This window comes from Pseudophryne corroboree, chromosome 4 (genome assembly GCF_028390025.1).
Source record: "Pseudophryne corroboree isolate aPseCor3 chromosome 4, aPseCor3.hap2, whole genome shotgun sequence".
NCBI lineage: Eukaryota > Metazoa > Chordata > Amphibia > Anura > Myobatrachidae > Pseudophryne > Pseudophryne corroboree.
In genome coordinates this window covers 183,949,677-183,973,209 of record NC_086447.1, presented here as the reverse complement: position 1 = coordinate 183,973,209, position 23,533 = coordinate 183,949,677, and the positions used below count along the sequence as shown (strand labels likewise).

At 49.4% G+C, this 23,533-nt stretch overlaps 1 protein-coding gene across 1 annotated transcript in view; it reads left to right on the top strand.

Annotated features, from left to right (window-relative positions):
• Positions 1 to 1,670: 1,670 nt before the first annotated feature.
• Positions 1,671 to 23,533, top strand: part of DAW1 (dynein assembly factor with WD repeats 1) — a 156,902-nt gene continuing 135,039 nt past the window's right edge. Inside the window, exon 1 of the mRNA XM_063915634.1 lies at positions 1,671 to 1,801. Coding sequence (XP_063771704.1) covers positions 1,762 to 1,801 — 40 coding nt within the window. The 5' untranslated portion in view covers positions 1,671 to 1,761. The remainder of the gene's footprint in view (positions 1,802 to 23,533) is intronic.

Sequence of the window (23,533 nt, the reverse complement as noted above, 5' to 3'; positions counted from 1 at the left end):
CCATAGGATTACAGTGGTATGTCTTATAGGTCTATTTACAGATAACGCCCGATCAGTGCCGGCGCTACCCGCTCAGCAAAGGGATGCAGTGCAGGGAGGCGCCAGACTGAAGAGGCGCTCACCCTGCTCTGCATCCCCGCTGCTGCTGCGGGTGCGCCTGTCATGCTGGTTGGCAGCCAGGCAGCGGTGTGGGCAGCGAGTAGCACGCCGCACGGTTTCTATGTTAGTTTTTTTTTTTTATCTGTCTCTGTATTAAAAATGCGTGGCAGCTCCTCAGTGATAGAGAGCTCCGACAGAGCTCTGCTTTGCAAAAGATGGCGGTCACATGTGGAGTCCTCCCGGAACAGACTACAGAGAATAACGCAGACACCAGGAGGTGGGGCTTAGTATGGGGCGGAGTCATTCTCTTTACTTTGTTGCCGCGGTGACATTCACAGCCAGGCCTAGGACGCCCATGTGTCTGCGGGCCAGCCAATCTGTGCGCTCTGAGTTGGAGGTGGATGTGACCAATGTGGTATGTGCCCGCGCGGCTGCATGCTTCCTGCCTTGCGCTCAGATGCTGTGCTTCTCGTGGGTATGTGGCAGCGGTGGCGGCACAGAGCAGTACGGGGCTCGTCCTCCATCAGTCACTTCTGACGCCAAAAGTCAGCATCAAGGCGCACCCCTCAGGTCAGGAAGGGGGGGGGGGCAGGCAGGCACCTAGTGACAGCCATTTATTAGCGGTTGGTGCTAGTCACCTATATTTACCTGCTTGCAGTAATGCCTCAATAGTGCCACTGTACTGTATCTGGTTTATATATATATATATATATATATATATATATATATAAATATAGTAATATGTACTTGCCAGGGTGCTTCCCTATGAGCTAGCAAGACCCATCTACATCCATGTACAGAAAGGTAGCACTCCTGGACTCCACTTTCCTAGTGTGAAAAGGAGCTTTATTTAACCATGTTTCGGGGTGCTTCCCCCGTCATCACATGTCCTGGTTTGGTGTGTTATCATGACGGGGGGTAGCACCCCAAAACGTTGTTGGATAAAGCTCCTTTTCACACTTGGAAAGTGGAGTCCAGGAGTGCTACCTATCTGTACATGGATGTGAGTGTATGTGTATATATATATATATATATATATCAGTTTGAAGCGGTGGCTCTTAAGTCTCCAATCCATCACTGATCTTCCGTGTCAGTATCACACTATCACCTTTCTCCCCTCCTTGTGGACAGGTGATAGTGTGGACAAGTGTGAATTACACTTCTAGGGTGCAGATTGCTCCTTCGTTTAAAGCACAACAATGTCATCACCCAGTGTAAATGAAAATAATACAGCTCTGCTCCGAACACAAATCAGTGTCTATAATGTGCAAACTCGCATTATTCTCAAGTTAATAACATTTTGACCATACATATTACTGTATCCTCTTTACATGATATACAGTAACAATATCATCATTTATATCACACACAGTAATATGTATTGTCAACATTTTATTATAATAATGCGAGTTTGCACAATAAACACACAACCCATATAAAACACTTTTCTTTATTTGTGTGCAGTTTGAACAACTTTCAGTTTCCGCTGCTTACTGAGAATGCGCAGAGTGGTTACTGTGGCAACCAGCAACTCTCAGAGCGGCACACAGAGATCTGTACCACACACCCCACCCCTTACAAGGGGACTCTCGTCCGCGCCTGCGCACTGCACATGTTGTTTGTATCTATGGTAACAGCAGCACCGGGAAGAGAGATTGCAACATGCGGCTGAAGCGATTTCTGCTCCGGTATTTTCCGCCAGGTGAGGACCGGGACTGTGTTTGCCGTGTTATTATACAGTACAAGAGAGATCTGTGTTTTATATTACAGTGTCAGTGTGTTTCTCGCGTTTGTCCCGAGCGAGCATCAGACGGAGAGGAGGGAGCTAGAGTGATGGAGGGAGGGAGGGGATAGAGGGCCAGATGTACTAAGCTTGAAAAGTGATAAATATCACTGTGATAAAGCACCAGCCAATCGGCTCCTAACTGTCATTTTTCAAACACAGCCTGTGACATGGCAGTTAGGAACCGATTGGCTGGTGCTTTATCACAGTGATATTTAGCACTTTTCAGGCTTAGTACATCTCCCCCAGAGTGAGTTAGGGAAAGAGTGGATGAGAGGGAGAGACATATTTATAATTACCGCTGTTTGTGGAAATAAGAAATTATGATTTGCCCGAATGTATTAAAATACATTCCCAGGGACTGGGGCTCTAAAATGAGCCGCCCTCCAATTAGCGTCCCCTTCACTACTTCTTCGGGTGCGTGTGCACTACTGTGCTTGCGCTGTCTGCTGATCATACAGCAGGAGTGGTAAGTGCTGTGCAGGGGAGGGTTCTTACTGACCCCTCTCCTGGTAGAGCCTGGTTCAAATTAGTTTGATATCGGGACGATTTGCCGTATTAAGGGCCCCATACACTAATGCGACATGTCGGACCCAAATGTCACAGGCGATCACCCCGGCAGCCTCCCGAGCGGCAGGATCGCATATGATACATCATATGCGGTCCTTTTGCTTATGATGTATCTTGTGTGATCCCAGCCAAGCCTGTGGGATCCGTCCGACATATCACGAGTGCAGCACAGTCAATCTGGGCGATCCGATCCGCAGCTCCCGGGACTGCGCATCGGATCAGATGTAAAACACATCCGAAATGCCCGATTTCATCCGATATACCGGCCCGAATCCCCGAAATCAGATGAAATCGGGCATTATCTTTCTAGTGTATGGGGCCCTTTAGACCAACAAATCATCTACATAGTCTAGTGCAGGGGTGGCCAACCAGTCAGAATCAAAGAGCCAAAAAATCTTGTTAGGTACGTCAAAGAGCCAAAGGCGAGCATGCAAAAATGGGGTGTGGCCTTGTGCCCGCTAGGCCACGCCCTGGTATAAAATACATTGAAAAAGCCAGATCCACATAAATACATTTTTAAAGCCAGGTCCAACATAAAATACATTGAAGAAGTCACTTCCGCATAAAATAATTGAAAAGCCAGAACCATATAAAATATAATGAAAGACGCGTCACATAGTACACTTCAGCTCTCCCATGTGTCACTTCAGCCAGCACCCTGCTGTGTCACTCCAGTCAGCTCCCCCACTTGTCACTCCTGCTAGCACCCTCCTATGTCACTTCATCCAGCTCTCCCATGTGTCACTCCTGCTAGCACCCTCCTATGCAGGGCCGGTGCAAGGTTCCTAGACACCCTAGGCAAAGCTAAATAATACCGCCCCTGCTCCCCCGAATACCCTCCACACAGCCACTCATATACATAATTGACTTCTTTAAATAGTATATAAATTTTTAGATTTATGAAAAACACAAATATAAAAATAATAACACTATAAAAAGTAATACCAATAACATTGTCTGCAGGACCACCATGTAATACTAATAGCATTTTAGTTACCGCCAGACAATACGGAGAGCATTTTAATGATCATCAGATAATATGGAGAGCATTTTAGTGGCCGTCAGACAATACAGAGAGCATTTCGGTGACCGCCAGACAATAAAGAAAGCAGTTAAGTAAACACCAGAAAAAACGGAGAGCATTACTGTGACCGCTATACAATATTGATATAATTTTAGTGACTGCCCCACAATACTGAATATACGGAAAATGGACAGAATTCTCAGAGTGAGGTGCAATCAATAAAACATTCCTGGATTGTGACAGTAGGGGTAATGTCCTATATGCCATTAGTGATCCAAAATATATAACATGGTAATGACATTGATTAGTTGGCCACTGGTTACTACTGCTTTTGCCTCATGAACACATCTCTCTTGCAATAATTAATCTCACGAAAGATAGTGTGCGCTACCTGGGGTACACAAGAACCGCTATACCAGAGCTGGATTAAACTTTTGGGGGTGCTTGGGCACTTAAGACAGGTGGTCCCTCTCCCTCATGTCAGCACCAGCACCAGCTGTGGCCGCTGTGTCTCCAACTCCCCTGTGTAGGTTTTATATGTGTGTGTGTGTGTGTGTGTGTGTGTGTGTGTGTGTGTGTGTAATAGAGCACGTCCAGTGATCGTGCTGGGCCGAAAAAGAAGTGGGTCCCAGGGACCCCTCACTTTTAAAAATTGGGGTCCTACCTGTACTTTTCTGGGTCCCATCGGAATGAAGGATCTTATTAATCTTATTAATTATTCAAATATAAAAATAAAGACTTGATTTGGACACTACAAAAGTGCTGCAAGGGGGAGGAGGGGGGGTGACAATGCTGCTGGGCTGTGTACCAAACAGGACACTCTGCACCAGAGCTGTAACTAGACATTTTGGCGCACTTTGGCACAAAGTGAATTGGTGCTCCACCTCCCATACTGCACAGTATGGAAAGTGCTCGCCGAAGGCGTGCAGCAAAAATTTTGGGGCATGGCTTTATGGGGAAGGGGCCTGGCCACATAATAGTGCCAATTCACATTACGCCACACAGTAGTGCCGCTTATACACATTGTACCAGGTAGAACCTCCTATACACACTGCGCCAGGTAGTGCACGTTATACATATTGTGCCAGATAGAGCACGTTATACTTTGTGCCAGGCAGAGCACATTATACACATTGCATCAGGTAAAGCCCATTATACACATTTCACCAGGCAGAGTACATTATACACATTGTGCCAGGCAGAGTACATTATACACATTGCGCCAGGCAGAGTACATTATACACATTGCGCCAGGCAGAACACATTATACACGTTGCACAAGGTAGAGCACATTATACACATTGCGCCATGCAGAGTACATTATACATACTGCGCCAGGCAGAACACATTATACACATTGCGCCAGGTAGAGCACATTATATACATTGCACCAGGTAAAGCACATTATACACATTGCACCAGGCAGAGTACATTATACACAATGCGCCAGGCAGAGTACATTATACACATTGCGCCAGGCAGAGTACATTATACACATTGCGCCAGGCAGAGTACATTATACACATTGCACCAGGCAGAGTACATTATACACATTGCGCCAGGCAGAGCACATTATACACGTTGCACAAGGTAGAACACATTATACACGTTGCGCCATGCAGAGCACATTCTACACACTGCGCCAGGCAGAGCACATTATACACAATGCACAAGGTAGAGCACATTATACACATTGCGCCAGGCAGAGCACATTCTACACACTGCGCCAGGCAGAGCACATTATACACATTGCACCAGGTAAAGCACATTATACACATTGCACCAAGCAGAGCACATTATACAGATTGCACCAGGTAGAGCACGTTATACACATTGCGCCAGGCAGAGCACATTCTACACATTGCACCAGGCAGAGCATGTTATACACATTGCACCAGGTAGAGCACGTTATACACATTGCACCAGGTAGAGCACATTATACACACTGTGCCAGGCAGAGCACATCATACACACTGCGCCAGGTAGAGCACATTATACACATTGCGCCAGGCAGAGCACATTATACACATTGCGCCAGGCAGAGCACATTATACACATTGCGCCAGGCAGAGCACATTATACACATTGCACCAGGTAGAGCACATTATACACACAGCACCAATTGAAGCACATTATACACATTGCACCAGGTAAAGCACATTATACACACTGCACCAAGTGAAGCACATTATACACATTGCACCAAGTAAAACACATTATACACACTGCACCAAGTGAAGCACATTATACACATTGCACCAGGTAGAGCACATTATACACATTGCACCAAGTGAAGCACATTATACACATTGCACCAGGTAAAGCACATTACACACACTGCACCAAGTGAAGCACATTATACACATTGCACCAGTTAAAGCACATTATACACACTGCACCAAGTGAAGCACATTATACACATTGCACCAGGTAGAGCACATTATACACATTGCACCAGGTAGAGCACATTATACACACTGCGCCAGGCAGAGCACATTATATACATTGCACCAGGTAAAGCACATTATACACACTGCACCAAGTAAAGCACATTATACACATTGCACCAGGTAGAGCACACGGAAAACCCCCACAGCAATTCCAGCCACCACGACTTCACTCACTGGCCCCGCATTCTCACCATGTGGCTGGAGCAGAGCTGAGGAGAGGAGGGCAGTCAGTCAGCTGCTGTGCTGAAAGGAGCTACAGTTTGTGCTGCAGCAGCTTCCAGATACCTCCATGTCTACCCCCTGCCGCGATCCCTGACTGAAGCCCCAAGTGCAGCACTGCAGCTGCATCTAAAGAAATAAACCATTGGTGCGGCAGCAGCATGGATCGGCCTGGCGGGGGTGGGGTAGCTGCTCAGAGCACACACTACCCACTTCCCCTGCGTGCGCCAGTGCCCCCAGCCACCTGCTGTCTATTATTGTGTAAAATACGCAACATATTGTGCGTATTTTCGAACACTCACGTCACTCACAATACTGTATACAGCGGCCACAGTGCCTTTCACAAGAAATTGAATAAACATTACTCCGATGAAGGATTAAAGATACGAATGGTTAGTACTGTATAGTGGTCAGTAAAGTGTCTTTCATTTTCTATAAAAAGCCCAGCGAGTGCCGCCTCCATGCTCCTGTATATATATATATATATATATATATATATACATATTTTCCCCCTCACTAACCTCAGAGTTCACTTGCGGGTCCCAACACGGTCAGGAAGATTCAGAATCCAACTCTAATTTCCCGAGACCTTGTCGCCTTCTTGGGGGATGAGATGTCATGACATACATAGATATATATATATATATATATATATATACATACACACGCACGCACGCACACACACAAAAAAAATAAATAAATATATATATATATATATATATATATACACACACACACACAAACAGAAATATATATATATATATATATATATATATATATATATAACTACATGAAGCCCAGAGTGTACAATTCAAATGTAACTGGTAACAGAAAAAGAAAAATAATAATAATACAGCATTTCTTACTTTTGCTTTGCTAACTGAACAGACAGGCTGTGATGACATATAAACACAGCAGGAGCCAGGAGAGAGACTGCACATTACTCTCTGAGTCTGACTGTCCTCTGAACACTGAATGGGATCCCGCCCCCTTCTTCCCTGCAGCCTGCACGTCCAGCCAGTCACGGAGCTGCAGGCTGCAGGCCCCGTACTGTAACTCACTATTGGACGGCTGGTACATAGCTAGGCAGCAGGAGCCTATCGCTGCTCTGCATTGCCGGCAGCTGTCCATGTCCGTTATCAGTGGAGAGCCAGGAGCTCTGTTCCGCGGTTCTGATAGAGATCAGTTCCGACCTGTGGAGGGTGGCACACTCGGGTGTGTGGGGGGGTGCCATCATGAATGGTAGTGGGGTAGATGTCATTGCAGGATTTATTCGCGGCGGGAGGGGGATCGGTGGGTGACGTAGGGGGAGAGACTCGAAGTATTGCAGAGGGAGTAGTGAAATAAGTGATGGGCGGCTGCGGCATTCTTGCTCCTCGTCAAGGAAGAGGAGCACTGGTAAAGTAATAACGAAGGATTCATTCATCGGCAGCGCGCGGCACCGCCCTCCAGTGGCCAGCGCCCATAGGCAGCTGCCTAATGGTGGCGCCGGCCCTGCTCCTATGTCACTTCATCCAGCTCTCCCATGTGTCACTCCTGCTAGCACCCTCCTATGTCACTTCATCCAGCTCTCCCATGTATCACTCCTGCTAGAACCCGCATGTGTCACTTCAGAGACACCCCCCCCCCCCCAACTCATGCCATTGTAGCAGCTCCTTATTACCCCTTTCACACCGCACAAATATCCCGGTATCGACCCGGCAATATGCAAGGTCAACACGGGTTGGTGTTCGGTGTGAATGGGCCATGGTCGAATTCCTGGGATGCCTGACCCGATAATTCAACTCGGGTTATAAGCAATGTTATTCCTGGGTTGAATACCGCGTCAGTGGCAGCGTAAACGGGTTCCCGGGTTGATGGGACCCGTTTACTGCATAGGTAGAGGCGGCACGGAGCCGCCTCCACCCCCACTGCCGGGTCGGGAAGCCACCTGTTAGGGTCCAATGCCGGATCCCACCCGGGAAGGACTGTTTCTAATTCCCGGGTGGGATCCTGCATTGGAGATGTGAAAGGGGCTTAAGGATCCTCTGTTTGACGGTGGGTGTTTTATCTCTAGTTTCTAGTGCTTCTGCGTGTCTTTCTGGAGTGCAGTGGTTACCGGAACTGTTGTGGTAATGTGACTTCAAGTGTCGGGAGCCACATTTAAAGAAAGAAAGAGCCACATGCGGCTCAAGAGCCACAGGTTGGCTACCCCTGGTCTAGTGCGTACCTTCAATCAAACAATATTGGCCCTCATTCCGAGTTGTTAGCTCGGTATTTTTCATCGCATCGCAATGAAAATCCGCTTAGTACGCATGCGCAATGTTCGCACTGCGACTGCGCCAAGTAACTTTGCTATGTAGAAAGTAATTTTACTCACGGCTTTTTCATCGCTCCGGCGATCGTAATGTGATTGACAGGAAATGGGTGTTACTGGGCGGAAACACGGCGTTTCAGGGGCGTGTGGCTGAAAACGCTACCGTTTCCGGAAAAAACGCAGGAGTGGCCGGAGAAACGGTGGGAGTGCCTGGGCGAACGCTGGGTGTGTTTGTGACGTCAACCAGGAACGACAAGCACTGAACTGATCGCACAGGCAGAGTAAGTCTGAAGCTACTCCAAAACTGCTACGAGGTTTGTGATCGCAATTTTGCGATTACTTCGCTCGCACTTTTAAGAAGCTAAGATACACTCCCAGTAGGCGGCGGCTTAGCGTGTGTAACTCTGCTAAATTCGCATTGCGACCGATCAACTCGGAATGAGGGCCATTGTGTGTGTAGCTGTAGGATGTAACAAGGTATTGTTCTGTCCAGTGCTGTAACTAGACATTGTAGCGCTGTGTGCAAGAAATGGCATCGGTGCCCCCCCTTTATGTAAAATAAGGGCAGTGCGCGGCGTAGGTGTGCGCAAAAAATATAGGGTAGTGGCTTCATGGGGAAGGGGTGTGGCCACAAAATACCAATTCTTATTACGCTGCACAGTAGTCTCCATTATTCAAATTACGCCGCACAGTAGCACCACTACACCAGGTAGAGCTCCTTTTACACATTACGGCAGACAGAGTCCTCTTTTTACACATTACGGCAGACAGTCCCCCTTTTTACACATTACAGCAGACAGCGTCCCCTTTTGTAAACATTATGGCAGACAGCGTCCCCATTTTACACATTACGACAGAGTCCCCTTTTTTACACATTACGGCAGACAGTACCCCGTTTTACACATTACGGCAGACAGCGTCCCCTTTTTTATCCATTACGGCAGACAGTACCCCTTTTTACACATTATGGCAGACAGAGTCCACCTTTTACACATTACGGCAGATGGCGTCCCCTTTTCTCTTACGTCCTAGAGGATGCTGGGGACTCCAAAAGGACCATGGGGTATAGACGGGATCCGCAGGAGACATGGGCACACTATAAGACTTTTACTGGGTGTGAACTGGCTCCTCCCTCTATGCCCCTCCTCCAGACCTCAGTTAGATTTTGTGCCCAGGAGAGACTGGACACACACTAGGGGAGCTCTACTGAGTTTCTCTGGAAAGACTTTATGTTAGGCTTTTTTATTTTCAGGGAGACCTGCTGGCTACGCACTTTCTGCTTCGTGGGACTGAGGGGAGAGAAGTCAGACCTACTTCTTCTGAGTTAAGGGCTCTGCTTCTTAGGCTACTGGACACCATTAGCTCCAGAGGGTTCGATCACTTGGTGCGCCTAGCTGCTTGTTCCCGGAGCCCCCCTCACAGAAGCCAGAAGAAAGAACCCGGGTGAGTATTAGAAGAACAGAAGACTTCAGTGATGGCAGAAGACTTCAGTAACGGAGGTACAGCGCAGCGGTCGCGCTGCGCTCCATGCTCGCAACACACCAACGGCACTCGCAGGGTGCAGGGCGCTGGGGGGAGCGCCCTGGGCAGCAGGTTACTGGAGCCTTTTTCCACTGGCAAATATACATATTAGGGGTGCCTGGGCACTGTATATGTGACCCCCGCCAGTATAATATTTTAAATTTTAGCGGGACTATAGCGCGCCAGGAAGGGGCGGGGCTTAGCCACACAGCTTACCAGCGCCATTTTCTCTACTTCACAGTGCATGCAGAGACGCTGGCCCGGACCTCAACTCTCCTTACAAGTACAGGGAGCAAAACGTGGGGGATGGGGGGGGGGCACAGGCAATTGGTGCTATATATGTACAGCGCAGACATCATATATTATTTATTTAGTAGTATATGGGTGCTGGGGTGTGAGCTGGCATACTCCCTCTGTGTTCTCTCTACAGTAGGGGTGGGCAACAGGCGGCCCGCGGGCCGGATGCGGCCCGCGGACCGATCGTACCTGGCCCGCTGTGCCCCATTAGAGTGCAATGACAAGCGGCCCGACAGGCCGCTTGTCATTGCACTGCTCTCAGACGAGGCGCCGCTGAGGAAATCCCGGTCATGTCACAGGGTCAGCTGACCAGGATTTCCTCTGTTACCAAGCGCGCTGGGCGGCACGGGGGGCGGGCACTGCAGTAAGCAGGAGCGAGGAGAAGAAGCAGCGGCCAGCGAGCGGGAGCAAGAGAGGCCACATCAGCAGTGACTCCAGGCGGCATCATCGGACAGCGGGGATCGTCTGCCACTGTGACGAACAGGTAAACCCCCTGTCCTGCCAGACCCTGGATCACTGCTTAAGCTGCCATATAGGTTTAGGGGTGGGGAGGCAGCTGAGTTAAAAACTACAATATGGGTTTAGGGGAGGGAGGGGATAGGGGGGTAGGGACTGTCTGCCGTAATGTGTAAAAAAGGGTGATGCTGTCTGCCATAATGTGTAAAAAGGGGGACGATGTCTGCCGTAATGTGTAAAAACGGAGGCACTGTCTGCTGTGATGTGTAAAAAGGGAGACAATGTCTGCCGTAATGTGTAAAAACGGGGGCACTGTCTGCTGTAATGTGTAAAAAGGGGGACGATGTCTGCCGTAATGTGTAAAAAGGGGACGCAGTCTGCCGTAATGTGTAAAAAGTGAACGCAGTCTGCCGTAATGTGTAAAAAGGGGGACAATGTCTGCCGTAATGTGTAAAAACGGGGGCGCTGTCTACTGTAATGTGTAAAAAGGGGACGATGTCTGCCGTAATGTGTAAAAACGGGGGCGCTGTCTGCTGTAATGTGTAAAAAGGGGGACGATGTCTGCCGTAATGTGTAAAAAGGGGACGCTATCTGCCGTAATGTGTAAAAAGGGGACTCTTTTTGAGTATTTTGTGTGTGGCCCTCGAATATTCGCTGGAAGTGTTAAGCGGCCCCCCAGCTGAAATAATTGCCCACCCCTGCTCTACAGGCTTCCCTGTGGGTCTGTCCCCTTTGGCCAGTGTGAGTGTGGGTGTGTCGGTACCGTGTGTCGACATGTCTGAGGCTGAGTGTTCCTCCCCGGAGGAAGTTACTGGGGGCGCGGAGAAGGATTTGGGAGTGACTCTGTCGGCACAGCCGACTGCTGATTGGGTGAATATGTTGAGTACATTGAATGCAAATGTGGCATTATTGTCTAAGAGGCTGGATAAATCTGATTCTCAGACACAAACGTGGAAAAAATCCATGGAGTACGCTTTGTCTCAGGTACAGGCCCCCTCAGGGTCACAAAAACGTTCATTTACCCAGATGGCAGATACGGATACCGACACGGACTCTGATTCCAGTGTCGACTTCAGTGAGACCAGTTTGCATCCGAAATTGGTTAAGAGTATTCAGTACATGATTGTGGCTATTAAAGATGTTTTACATATTTCTGAAGTGGCTGCTGTTCCAGATACGAGGGTTTGTTTGTATAAGGGAAAAAAGCCTGAGGTGAAGTTTCCCCCCTCTCATGAACTGAACGCTCTTTGTGAGAAGGCTTGGGAGTCGCCTGACAAAAGGTGGCAGATTCCCAAGAGAATTTTTATGGCATATCCTTTCCCCTCTGACGACAGGGAGAAATGGGAGTCGTCTCCCAATGTGGATAAGGCTCTGTCCCGGCTGTCCAAAAAGGTGGCGCTTCCGTCTCCTGACACGGCTGCCCTCAAGGATCCTGCGGATCGCAAGCAGGAAACGACATTGAAGGCCATTTTTGTCACTACTGGTGCACTCCTCAGACCTGCCGTGGCGTCGGCATGGGTGAGTAGTGCTATTGCTAAGTGGGCTGATAATTTGGCATCTGACATGGATACCCTTGATAAGGATAACATTCTTTTGACTCTTGGTTATATCAGGGACGCTGCAGCTTACTTAAAGGATGCGGCGAGGGATATTGGCCTCTTGGGATCAAGGGCCAATGCCATGGCGGTCTCGGCCAGGAGGGCGCTGTGGATTCATCAATGGAATGCTGATGCCGACTCCAAGAAAGCTATGGTAGCTCTCCCTTTTAAAGGTAGTGTCTTGTTTGGTGACGGCCTTGCTGACCTGGTGTCTACCGCTACTGCGGGTAAGTCCTCTTTTCTTCCTTATGTTCCTGCACAACAGAAAAAGGCGCCCCATTATCAAATGCAGTCCTTTCGGCCTAATAAATACAAAAAAGGAAGGGGCTCGTCCTTCCTCGCTTCGAAAGGTAGAGGAAGGGGAAAAAGGTCGCCTGCTGTGTCTGGCGCCCAGGACCAAAAGTCCTCCCCCTCCTCTGCCAAGTCCACCGCATGACGCTGGGGCTCCCCTACGGGAGTCCGTGCCGGTGGGAGGCCGTCTCCGAATCTTCAGTCAGGTCTGGTTTCAATCGGGCCTAGATCCTTGGGTCTTAGACATAGTGTCCCAGGGGTACAAACTGGAGTTTCAGGAGATGCCCCCCCGCCGATTTTTCAAATCAGCCTTGCCAGTTTCTATTCCAGAAAGAGAAGTAGTAAATGCTGCGATACAAAAGCTGTGTCAACAGAGGGTCATTGTCCCGATTCCCCCGTCCCAACGGGGGGAAGGGTTCTATTCGAGCCTCTTTGTCGTGCCAAAGCCGGACGGCTCGGTCAGACCAATCCTGAACCTAAAATCCCTCAATCCGTACTTGAAAACTTTCAAGTTCAAGATGGAATCTCTTCGAGCTGTGATCTCCAGCCTAGAAGGGGGGGATTTTATTGCGTCAGTCGACATAAAAGATGCCTACTTACACGTCCCGATATATCCTCCTCATCAGGCCTTCCTGAGATTTGCGGTGCACGATTGTCATTACCAATTTCAGACGTTGCCGTTTGGGCTTTCCACGGCCCCGAGGGTCTTCACCAAAGTGATGGCAGAATTGATGGTACTCCTACGCAAGCAGGGTGTCACAATTATCCCGTACTTGGACGATCTCCTGATAAAGGCGAGATCAAAAGAGCAGTTGCTAAGAAATGTGGAACTCTCCCTGACGGTTCTGCAACATCATTGGATTCTAAATTTGCCAAAGTCTCAGTTGATCCCGACAACTCGGCTGCCCTTCTTCGGCATGATCCTAGACACGGAACTACAGAGAGTGTTTCTTCTGGCGGAAAAAGCTCTGGAAATCCAGACCATGGTCAAGGAGATTCTGAAACCGGCAAGAGTGTCGATTCATCAATGCACTCGAGTGCTAGGGAAGATGGTTGCGGCTTACGAAGCCATTCCGTTTGGCAGGTTTCATGCCCGGGTGTTTCAGTGGGACCTGCTGAACAAATGGTCCGGGTCTCACCTGCACATGCACCGGAAAATATGTCTATCTTCCAGGACTAGAATTTCTCTCCTGTGGTGGCTGCAAAGTTCTCACCTTCTAGAGGGACGCAGGTTCGGAATCCAGGATTGGGTCCTGCTGACCACAGATGCAAGTCTCAGAGGCTGGGGTGCAGACACACAATTAAGAAGTTTCCAGGGAAAGTGGTCAAGCCAGGAATCTTGTCTCCACATAAATGTTCTGGAGTTAAGAGCCATTTACAACGGCCTTCTGCAAGCGAAAAACCTTCTTCAAGGTCTGCCTGTCCTGATTCAGTCGGACAACATAACACCGGTGGCGTACGTAAACCGCCAGGGCGGAACAAAGAGCAGAGCGGAAATGGCGGAGGCCACAAGAGTTCTCCGCTGGGCGGAACAGCACGTGAGCGCTCTGTCAGCAGTCTTCCTTCCGGGCGTGGACAACTGGGAAGCAGACTTCCTCAGCAGACACGATCTCCATCCAGGAGAGTGGGCCCTTCATCAAGAGGTATTTGCAGAAGTGACAAGGCGTTGGGGAATTCCTCAAATAGACATGATGGCGTCTCGCCTCAACAAGAAGCTTCCGAGGTATTGTTCCAGGTCAAGGGACCCCCAAGCCAGTGCAGTGGACGCCCTGGTAACGCCGTGGGTGTTTCCTCCACTTCCTCTCATTCCAAGAGTGTTGAGGATCATAAGACGAACAAGGGTTCAGGCAATACTCGTCGTTCCAGATTGGCCCCGGAGGGCCTGGTATCCGGATCTTCAGGAATTGCTCATAGAAGATCCTTGGCCGCTTCCTCTCAGAGAGGACCTGTTGCTGCAGGGGCCATGCGTATTTTCGGACTTACCACGGCTGCGTTTGACGGTGTGGAGGTTGAACGCCAAATCCTAGCTCGTAAAGGTATTACCAGGGAAGTCATCCCCACTCTCCTTAAGGCTAGAAAGGAGGTCACGGCGAAGCATTATCACCGTATTTGGAGAAAATATGTGTTGTGTGAAGCCAAAACAGCTCCTGCGGAGGAGTTTCACTTGGGTCGTTTCCTCCATTTTTTGCAGGCAGGCGTGGATGCAGGCCTGAAATTGGGTTCCATCAAAGTGCAGATTTCGGCTTTATCTATTTCCTTTCAAAAAGAATTGGCCGCCCTTCCTGAGGTTCAGACTTTCGTGAAGTGCTGCATATCCATCCTCCGTTTGTGCCACCCGTGGCACCGTGGGATCTTCAAGTGGTGTTACAATTTCTTATGTCTCAGTGGTTTGAACCTTTGTGAAAGGTTGAGTTAAAGTTTCTCACTTGGAAAGTGGTCATGCTGTTGGCCTTGGCGTCTGCCAGACGAGTGTCAGAATTGGCGGCTTTGTCTAACAAGAGCCCATATTTGATTTTTCATGTGGATAGAGCGGAATTGAGGACTCGTCAACAATTTCTGCCGAAGGTGGTTTCTTCGTTTCACATAAATCAACCTATTGTGGTACCTGTGGCTACGGATGCTGTGGCAGTGCCAAAATCTCTTGATGTCGTAAGAGCTTTAAAAATTTTAACTGATCTTGTTAGGAAAACGGAGGCTCTGTTTGTCCTGTATGCTTCCAACAAGATTGGAAATCCTGCTTCCAAGCAGACTATTGCACGCTGGATTTGTAATACGATTCGGCACGCTCATTCTTTGGTTGGGTTGCCGTTGCCAAAGTCAGTAAAGGCCCATTCTACCAGGAAGGTGGGCTCATCTTGGGCAGCTGCCCGAGGGGTCTCGGCACTTCAACTTTGCAGAGGAGGACCTCATGTTTGCTCAATAGGTGCTGCAGAGTCGTCCGCACTCTCCCGCCCGGTCTGGAGCTTTGGTATAGACCCCATGGTCCTTTTGGAGTCCCCAGCATCCTCTAGGACGTAAGAGAAAATAGGATTTCTCTGACGTCCTAAGTGGATGCTGGGGACTCCGTAAGGACCATGGGGAATAGCGGCTCCGCAGGAGACAGGGCACAAAAGTAAAAGCTTTAGGATCAGGTGGTGTGCACTGGCTCCTCCCCCTATGACCCTCCTCCAAGCCTCAGTTAGATCTTTGTGCCCGGCCGAGAAGGGTGCAATCTAGGTGGCTCTCCTAAAGAGCTGCTTAGAGTAAAAGTTTTGTTAGGTTTTTTATTTTCAGTGAGTCCTGCTGGCAACAGGCTCACTGCATCGAGGGACTTAGGGGAGAAGAAGTGAACTCACCTGCGTGCAGGATGGATTGGCTTCTTAGGCTACTGGACACTAGCTCCAGAGGGACGATCACAGGTACAGCCTGGATGGGTCACCGGAGCCGCGCCGCCGACCCCCTTGCAGATGCTGAAGAGAGAAGAGGTCCAGAAATTGGCGGCTGAAGACTTCCCAGTCTTCTTAAGGTAGCGCACAGCACTGCAGCTGTGCGCCATTGCTCTCAGCACACTTCACACCAACGGTCACTGAGGGTGCAGGGCGCTTGGGGGGGCGCCCTGGGCAGCAATGAAAGTACCTATGCTGGCTAAAAATACATCACATATAGCCCCTGGGGCTATATGGATGTATTTAACCCCTGCCAGGTTGTCAGAAAAACGGGAGAAGAAGCCCGCCGAAAAGGGGGCGGGGCCTATTCTCAGCACACAGCGCCATTTTCCCTCACAGAACTGCTGGTGGGAAGGCTCCCAGGCTCTCCCCTGCACTGCACTACAGAAACAGGGTTAAAACAGAGAGGGGGGGCATTTTTGTGGCGATATTATTACATATTAAGATGCTATAAGGGAAAACACTTATATAAGGTTGTCCCTGTAAAATTATAGCGTTTTGGTGTGTGCTGGCAAACTCTCCCTCTGTCTCCCCAAAGGGCTAGTGGGGTCCTGTCCTCTATCAGAGCATTCCCTGTGTGTGTGCTGTGTGTCGGTACGTGTGTGTCGACATGTATGAGGACGATGTTGGTGAGGAGGCGGAGCAATTGCCTGTAATGGTGATGTCACTCTCTAGGGAGTCGACACCGGAATGGATGGCTTATTTAGGGAATTACGTGATAATGTCAACAAGCTGCAAGGTCGGTTGACGACATGAGACGGCCGGCAAACCAATTAGTACCTGTCCAGGCGTCTCAAACACCGTCAGGGGCTTTAAAACGCCCATTACCGCAGTCGGTCGACACAGACACAGACACGGACACTGACTCCAGTGTCGACGGTGAAGAAACAAACGTATTTTCCATTAGGGCCACACATGTTAAGGGCAATGAAGGAGGTGTTACATATTTCTGATACTACAAGTACCACAAAAAAGGGTATTATGTGGGGTGTGAAAAAACTGCCTGTAGTTTTTCCTGAATCAGATAAATTAAATGAAGTGTGTGATGATGCGTGGGTTTCCCCCGATAGAAAATTAAAGGCGCTCACACGCTTATCAAAACAAGTGGCGTTACCGTCTCCAGATACGGCCGCCCTCAAGGAGCCAGCTAATAGGAGGCTGGAAAATATCCTAAAAAGTATATACACACATACTGGTGTTATACTGCGACCAGCGATCGCCTCAGCCTGGATGTGCAGCGCTGGGGTGGCTTGGTCGGATTCCCTGACTGAAAATATTGATACCCTTGACAGGGACAGTATTTTATTGACTATAGAGCATTTAAAGGATGCATTTCTATATATACGAGATGCACAGAGGGATATTTGCACTCTGGCATCAAGAGTAAGTGCGATGTCCATGTCTGCCAGAAGATGTTTATGGACACGACAGTGGTCAGGTGATGCAGATTCCAAACGGCACATGGAAGTATTGCCGTATAAAGGGGAGGAGTTATTTGGGGTCGGTCCATCGGACCTGGTGGCCACGGCAACAGCTGGAAAATCCACCTTTTTACCCCAAGTCACATCTCAGCAGAAAAAGACACCGTCTTTTCAGCCTCAGTCCTTTCGTCCCCATAAGGGCAAGCGGGCAAAAGGCCAGTCATATCTGCCCAGGGGTAGAGGAACGGAAGAAGACTGCAGCAGGCAGTACCTTCCCAGGAACAGAAGCCCTCCACCGCTTCTGCCAAGTCCTCAGCATGACGCTGGGGCCGTACAAGCGGACTCAGGTGCGGTGGGGGGGGGGGTCGTCTCAAGAGTTTCAGCGCGCAGTGGGCTCACTCGCAAGTGGACCCCTGGATCCTACAAGTAGTATCCCAGGGGTACAGATTGGAAATTCGAGACGTCTCCCCCTCGCAGGTTCCTGAAATCTGCTTTACCAACGTCTCCCTCCGACAGGGAGGCATTATTGGAAACAATTCACAAGCTGTATTCCCAGCAGGTGATAATCAAAGTACCCCTCCTACAACAAGGAAAGGGGTATTATTCCACACTATTTGTGGTACTGAAGCCAGACGGCTCGGTGAGATCTATTCTAAATCTGAAATCTTTGAACACTTACATACAAAGGTTCAAATCAAGATGGAGTCACTCAGAGCAGTGATAGCGAACCAGGAAGAAGGGGACTATATGGTGTCCCTGGACATCAAGGATGCTTACCTCCATGTCCCAAATTGCCCTTCTCACCAAGGGTACCTCAGGTTCGTGGTACAGAACTGTCACTATCAGTTTCAGACGCTGCCGTTTGGATTGTCCACGGCACCCCGGGTCTTTACCAAGGTAATGGCCGAAATGATGATTCTTCTTCAAAGAAAAGGCGTCTTAATTATCCCTTACTTGGACGATCTCCTGATAAGGGCAAGGTCCAGAGAACAGTTGGAGGTCGGAGTAGCACTATCTCAAGTAGTTCTACGACAGCACGGGTGGATTCTAAATATTCCAAAATCGCAGCTGATTCCGACGACACGTCTGCTGTTACTAGGGATGATTCTGGACACAGTCCAGAAAAAGGTGTTTCTCCCGGAGGAGAAAGCCTGGGAGTTATCCGAGCTAGTTAGGAACCTCCTAGAACCAGGCCAAGTGTCAGTGCATCAATGCACAAGAGTCCTGGGAAAAATGGTGGCTTCTTACGAAGCGATTCCATTCGGCAGATTTCACGAAATAATTTTTCAGTGGGATCTGCTGGACGAATGGTCCGGATCGCATCTTCAGATGCATCAGCGGATAATCCTGTCTCCAAGGACAAGGGTGTCTCTTCTGTGGTGGCTGCAGAGTGCTCATCTACTAGAGGGCAGCAGATTCGGCATTCAGGACTGGGTCCTGGTGACCACGGATGCCAGCCTGAGAGGCTGGGGAGCAGTCACACAGGGAAGAAATTTCCAAGGAGTGTGGTCAAGTCTGGAGACTTCTCTCCACATAAATATACTGGAGCTAAGGGCAATTTACAATGCTCTGAGTCTAGGAAGACCTCTGCTTCAAAGTCAACCGGTGCTGATCCAGTCGGACAACATCACGGCAGTCGCCCACGTAAACAGACAGGGCGGCACAAGAAGCAGGAGGGCAATGGCAGCAAGGATTCTTCGCTGGGCGAAAAATCATGTGATAACACTGTTAGCGGTGTTCATTCCGGGAGTGGACAACTGGGAAGCAGACTTCCTCAGCAGGCACGACCTCCACCCGGGAGAGTGGAGACTTCATCTGGAAGTCTTCCACATGATTGTGAACCGTTGGGAAAGACCAAAGGTGGACATGATGGCGTCCCGTCTGAACAAAAAACTGGACAGGTATTGCGCCAGGTCAAGAGACCCTCAGGCAATAGCTGGGACGCTCTGGTAACACCATGGGTGTACCAGTCGGTGTATGTGTTCCCTCCTCTGCCTCTCATACCCAAGGTACTGAGAATTATAAGAAGGAGAGGAGTAAGAACTATACTCGTGGCTCCGGATTGGCCAAGAAGGACTTGGTACCCGGAACTTCAAGAGATACTAAGAAGGGACTTGCTTCAGCAAGGATCATGTCTGTTCCAAGACTTACCGCGGCTGCGTTTGACGGCATGGCGGTTGAACGCCGGATCCTAAGGGAAAAAGGCATTCCGGAAGAGGTCATCCCTACCCTGGTCAGAGCCAGGAAGGAGGTGACCACACAACATTATCACCGCATTTGGCGAAAATATGTTGCATGGTGTGAGGCCAGGAAGGCCCCCACGGAGGAATTTCAACTCGGTCGATTCCTACATTTCCTGAAAACAGGAGTGTCTATGTGCCTCAAATTGGGGTCCATTAAGGTTCAAATTTCGGCCCTGTCGATTTTCTTCCAGAAAGAATTGGCTTCAGTTCCTGAAGTCCAGAATTTTGTCAAGGGAGTACTGCATATACAACCCCCTTTCTCTAACGTCCTAAGTGGATGCTGGGGACTCCGTCAGGACCATGGGGAATAGCGGCTCCGCAGGAGACAGGGCACAAAAATAAAGCTTTAGGATTAGGGGGGGTGTACTGGCTCCTCCCCCTATGACCCTCCTCCAAGCCTCAGTTAGGTTTTTGTGCCCGTCCGAGCAGGGTGCAATCTAGGTGGCTCTCCTAAAGAGCTGCTTAGAAAAAGTTTTTAGGTTTTTTATTTTCAGTGAGTCCTGCTGGCAACAGGCTCACTGCATCGAGGGACTTAGGGGAGAGAATTTCAACTCACTTGCGTGCAGGATGGATTGGATTCTTAGGCTACTGGACACCATTAGCTCCAGAGGGAGTCGGAACACAGGTCTCACCCTGGGGTTCGTCCCGGAGCCGCGCCGCCGACCCCCCTTACAGATGCTGAAGATTGAAGGTCCGGAAACAGGCGGCAGAAGGCTCTTCAGTCTTCATGAAGGTAGCGCACAGCACTGCAGCTGTGCGCCATTGTTGTCACACACTTCACACCAAGCGGTCACGGAGGGTGCAGGGCGCTGCTGGGGGCGCCCTGGGCAGCAATATTTAATACCTTTATGGCAAAAGAATACATCACATATAGCCATTGAGGCTATATGTATGTATTTAACCCATGCCAGATATCTAAAACTCCGGGAGAAAAGCCCGCCGAAATAGGGGGCGGGGCTTATTCTCCTCAGCACACAGCGCCATTTTCCTGCTCAGCTCCGCTGTGAGGAAGGCTCCCAGGACTCTCCCCTGCACTGCACTACAGAAACAGGGTAAAACAGAGAGGGGGGGCATTTTTTGGCGATATTTTGATATATTTAAGCTGCTATAAGGAACAACACTTATATAAGGTTGTTCCCATATATATTATAGCGCTTGGGTGTGTGCTGGCAAACTCTCCCTCTGTCTCCCCAAAGGGCTAGTGGGGTCCTGTCTTCGATAAGAGCATTCCCTGTGTGTCTGCTGTGTGTCGGTACGTGTGTGTCGACATGTATGAGGACGATGTTGGTGTGGAGGCAGAGCAATTGCCGATAATGGTGATGTCACCCCCCAGGGAGTCGACACCGGAATGGATGGTTTTGTTTATGGAATTACGTGATAATGTCAGCACATTACAAAAATCAGTTGACGACATGAGACGGCCGGCAAACCAGTTAGTACCTGCCCAGGCGTCTCAGACACCGTCAGGGGCTGTAAAGCGCCCTTTACCTCAGTCGGTCGACACAGACCCAGACACAGACACTGAATCTAGTGTCGACGGTGATGAAACAAACGTATTTTCAAGTAGGGCCACACGTTATATGATCACGGCAATGAAGGAGGCTTTGCATATCTCTGATACTGCAAGTACCACAAAAAGGGGTATTATGTGGGGGGTGAAAAAACTACCTGTAGTTTTTCCTGAATCAGAGGAATTAAATGATGTATGTGATGAAGCGTGGGTTAACCCAGATAGAAAAGTGCTAATTTCAAAAAAGTTATTAGCATTATACCCTTTCCCGCCAGAGGTTAGGGCGCGCTGGGAAACACCCCCTAGGGTGGATAAGGCGCTCACACGCTTATCAAAACAAGTGGCGTTACCGTCTCCTGATACGGCCGCCCTCAGGGATCCAGCTGATAGGAGACTGGAAACTACCCTAAAAAGTATATACACACATACTGGTGTTATACTGCGACCAGCCATCGCCTCAGCCTGGATGTGCAGTGCTGGGGTCGTCTGGTTGGATTCCCTGACTGAAAATATTGATACCCTGGATAGGGACAGTATTTTATTGACTATAGAGCAATTAAAGGATGCTTTCCTTTATATGCGAGATGCTCAGAGAGATATTTGCACTCTGGCATCGAGAGTAAATGCGATGTCCATATCTGCCAGAAGGAGTTTATGGACGCGACAGTGGTCAGGTGATGCGGATTCCAAACGACATATGGAAGTATTGCCGTATAAAGGGGAGGAATTATTTGGCGTCGGTCTATCGGATCTGGTGGCCACGGCAACTGCCGGAAAATCCACCTTTTTACCTCAGACCCCCTCCCAACAGAAAAAGACACCGTCTTTTCAGCCGCAGTCCTTTCGGTCCTATAAGAACAAGCGGACAAAAGGACAGTCATATCTGCCTCGGGGCAGAGGAAGGGGTAAGAGAGGGCAGCAAGCAGCCCCTGCCCAGGAACAGAAGCCCTCTCAGGGTTCTGCAAAGCCCTCAGCATGACGCTGGGGCCTTACAAGCGGACTCAGGAGCGGTGGGGGGTCGACTCAAGAATTTCAGCACACAGTGGGCTTGCTCACAGGTGGACCCCTGGATCCTGCAGGTAGTATCTCAGGGTTACAGGTTGGAATTCGAGAAGTCTCCCCCTCGCAGGTTCCTAAAGTCTGCTTTGCCAACGTCTCCCTCAGACAGGGCGACGGTATTGGAAGCCATTCACAAGCTGTTTTCTCAGCAGGTGATAGTCAAGGTACCCCTCCTACAACAGGGAAAGGGGTATTACTCCACTCTATTTGTGGTACCGAAGCCGGACGGCTCGGTAAGACCTATTCTAAATCTGAAATCTTTGAACCTGTACATACAAAAATTCAAGTTCAAGATGGAGTCACTCAGAGCAGTGATAGCGAATCTGGAAGAAGGGGACTTTATGGTGTCCCTGGACATAAAGGATGCTTACCTGCATGTCCCAATTTGCCCTTCACATCAAGGGTACCTCAGGTTCGTGGTGCAAAACTGTCATTATCAGTTTCAGACGCTGCCGTTTGGATTGTCCACGGCACCTCGGGTCTTTACCAAGGTAATGGCCGAAATGATGATTCTTCTGCGAAGAAGAGGCGTATTAATTATCCCTTACTTGGACGATCTCCTGATAAGGGCAAGGTCCAGAGAACAGCTGGAGGACGGAGTAGCACTAACCCGACTAGTGCTGCAACAACACGGGTGGATTCTGAATTTTCCAAAATCTCAGTTGACCCCGACGACACGTCTGCTGTTCCTGGGAATGATTCTGGACACGGTTCAGAAAAAGGTGTTTCTTCCGGAGGAGAAAGCCAGGGAGTTATCCGAACTTGTCAGGAACCTCCTAAAACCAGGGAAAGTGTCTGTGCATCAATGCACAAGAGTCCTGGGAAAGATGGTGGCTTCTTACGAAGCGATTCCATTCGGCAGATTCCACGCACGAACTTTTCAGTGGGATCTGCTGGACAAATGGTCCGGATCACATCTGCAGATGCATCAGCGGATAACCTTATCGCCACGGACAAGGGTGTCTCTTCTGTGGTGGTTGCAGAGTGCTCATCTGTTAGAGGGCCGCAGATTCGGCATACAGGACTGGGTCCTGGTGACCACGGATGCCAGTCTGAGAGGCTGGGGAGCGGTCACACAGGGAAGAAACTTCCAGGGAGTATGGTCAAGCCTGGAGATGTCTCTTCACATAAATATACTGGAGCTAAGAGCGATTTACAATGCTCTAAGTCTGGCAAAACCCCTGCTTCAGGGTCAGCCGGTGTTGATCCAGTCGGACAACATCACGGCAGTCGCCCACGTAAACAGACAGGGCGGCACAAGAAGCAGGACA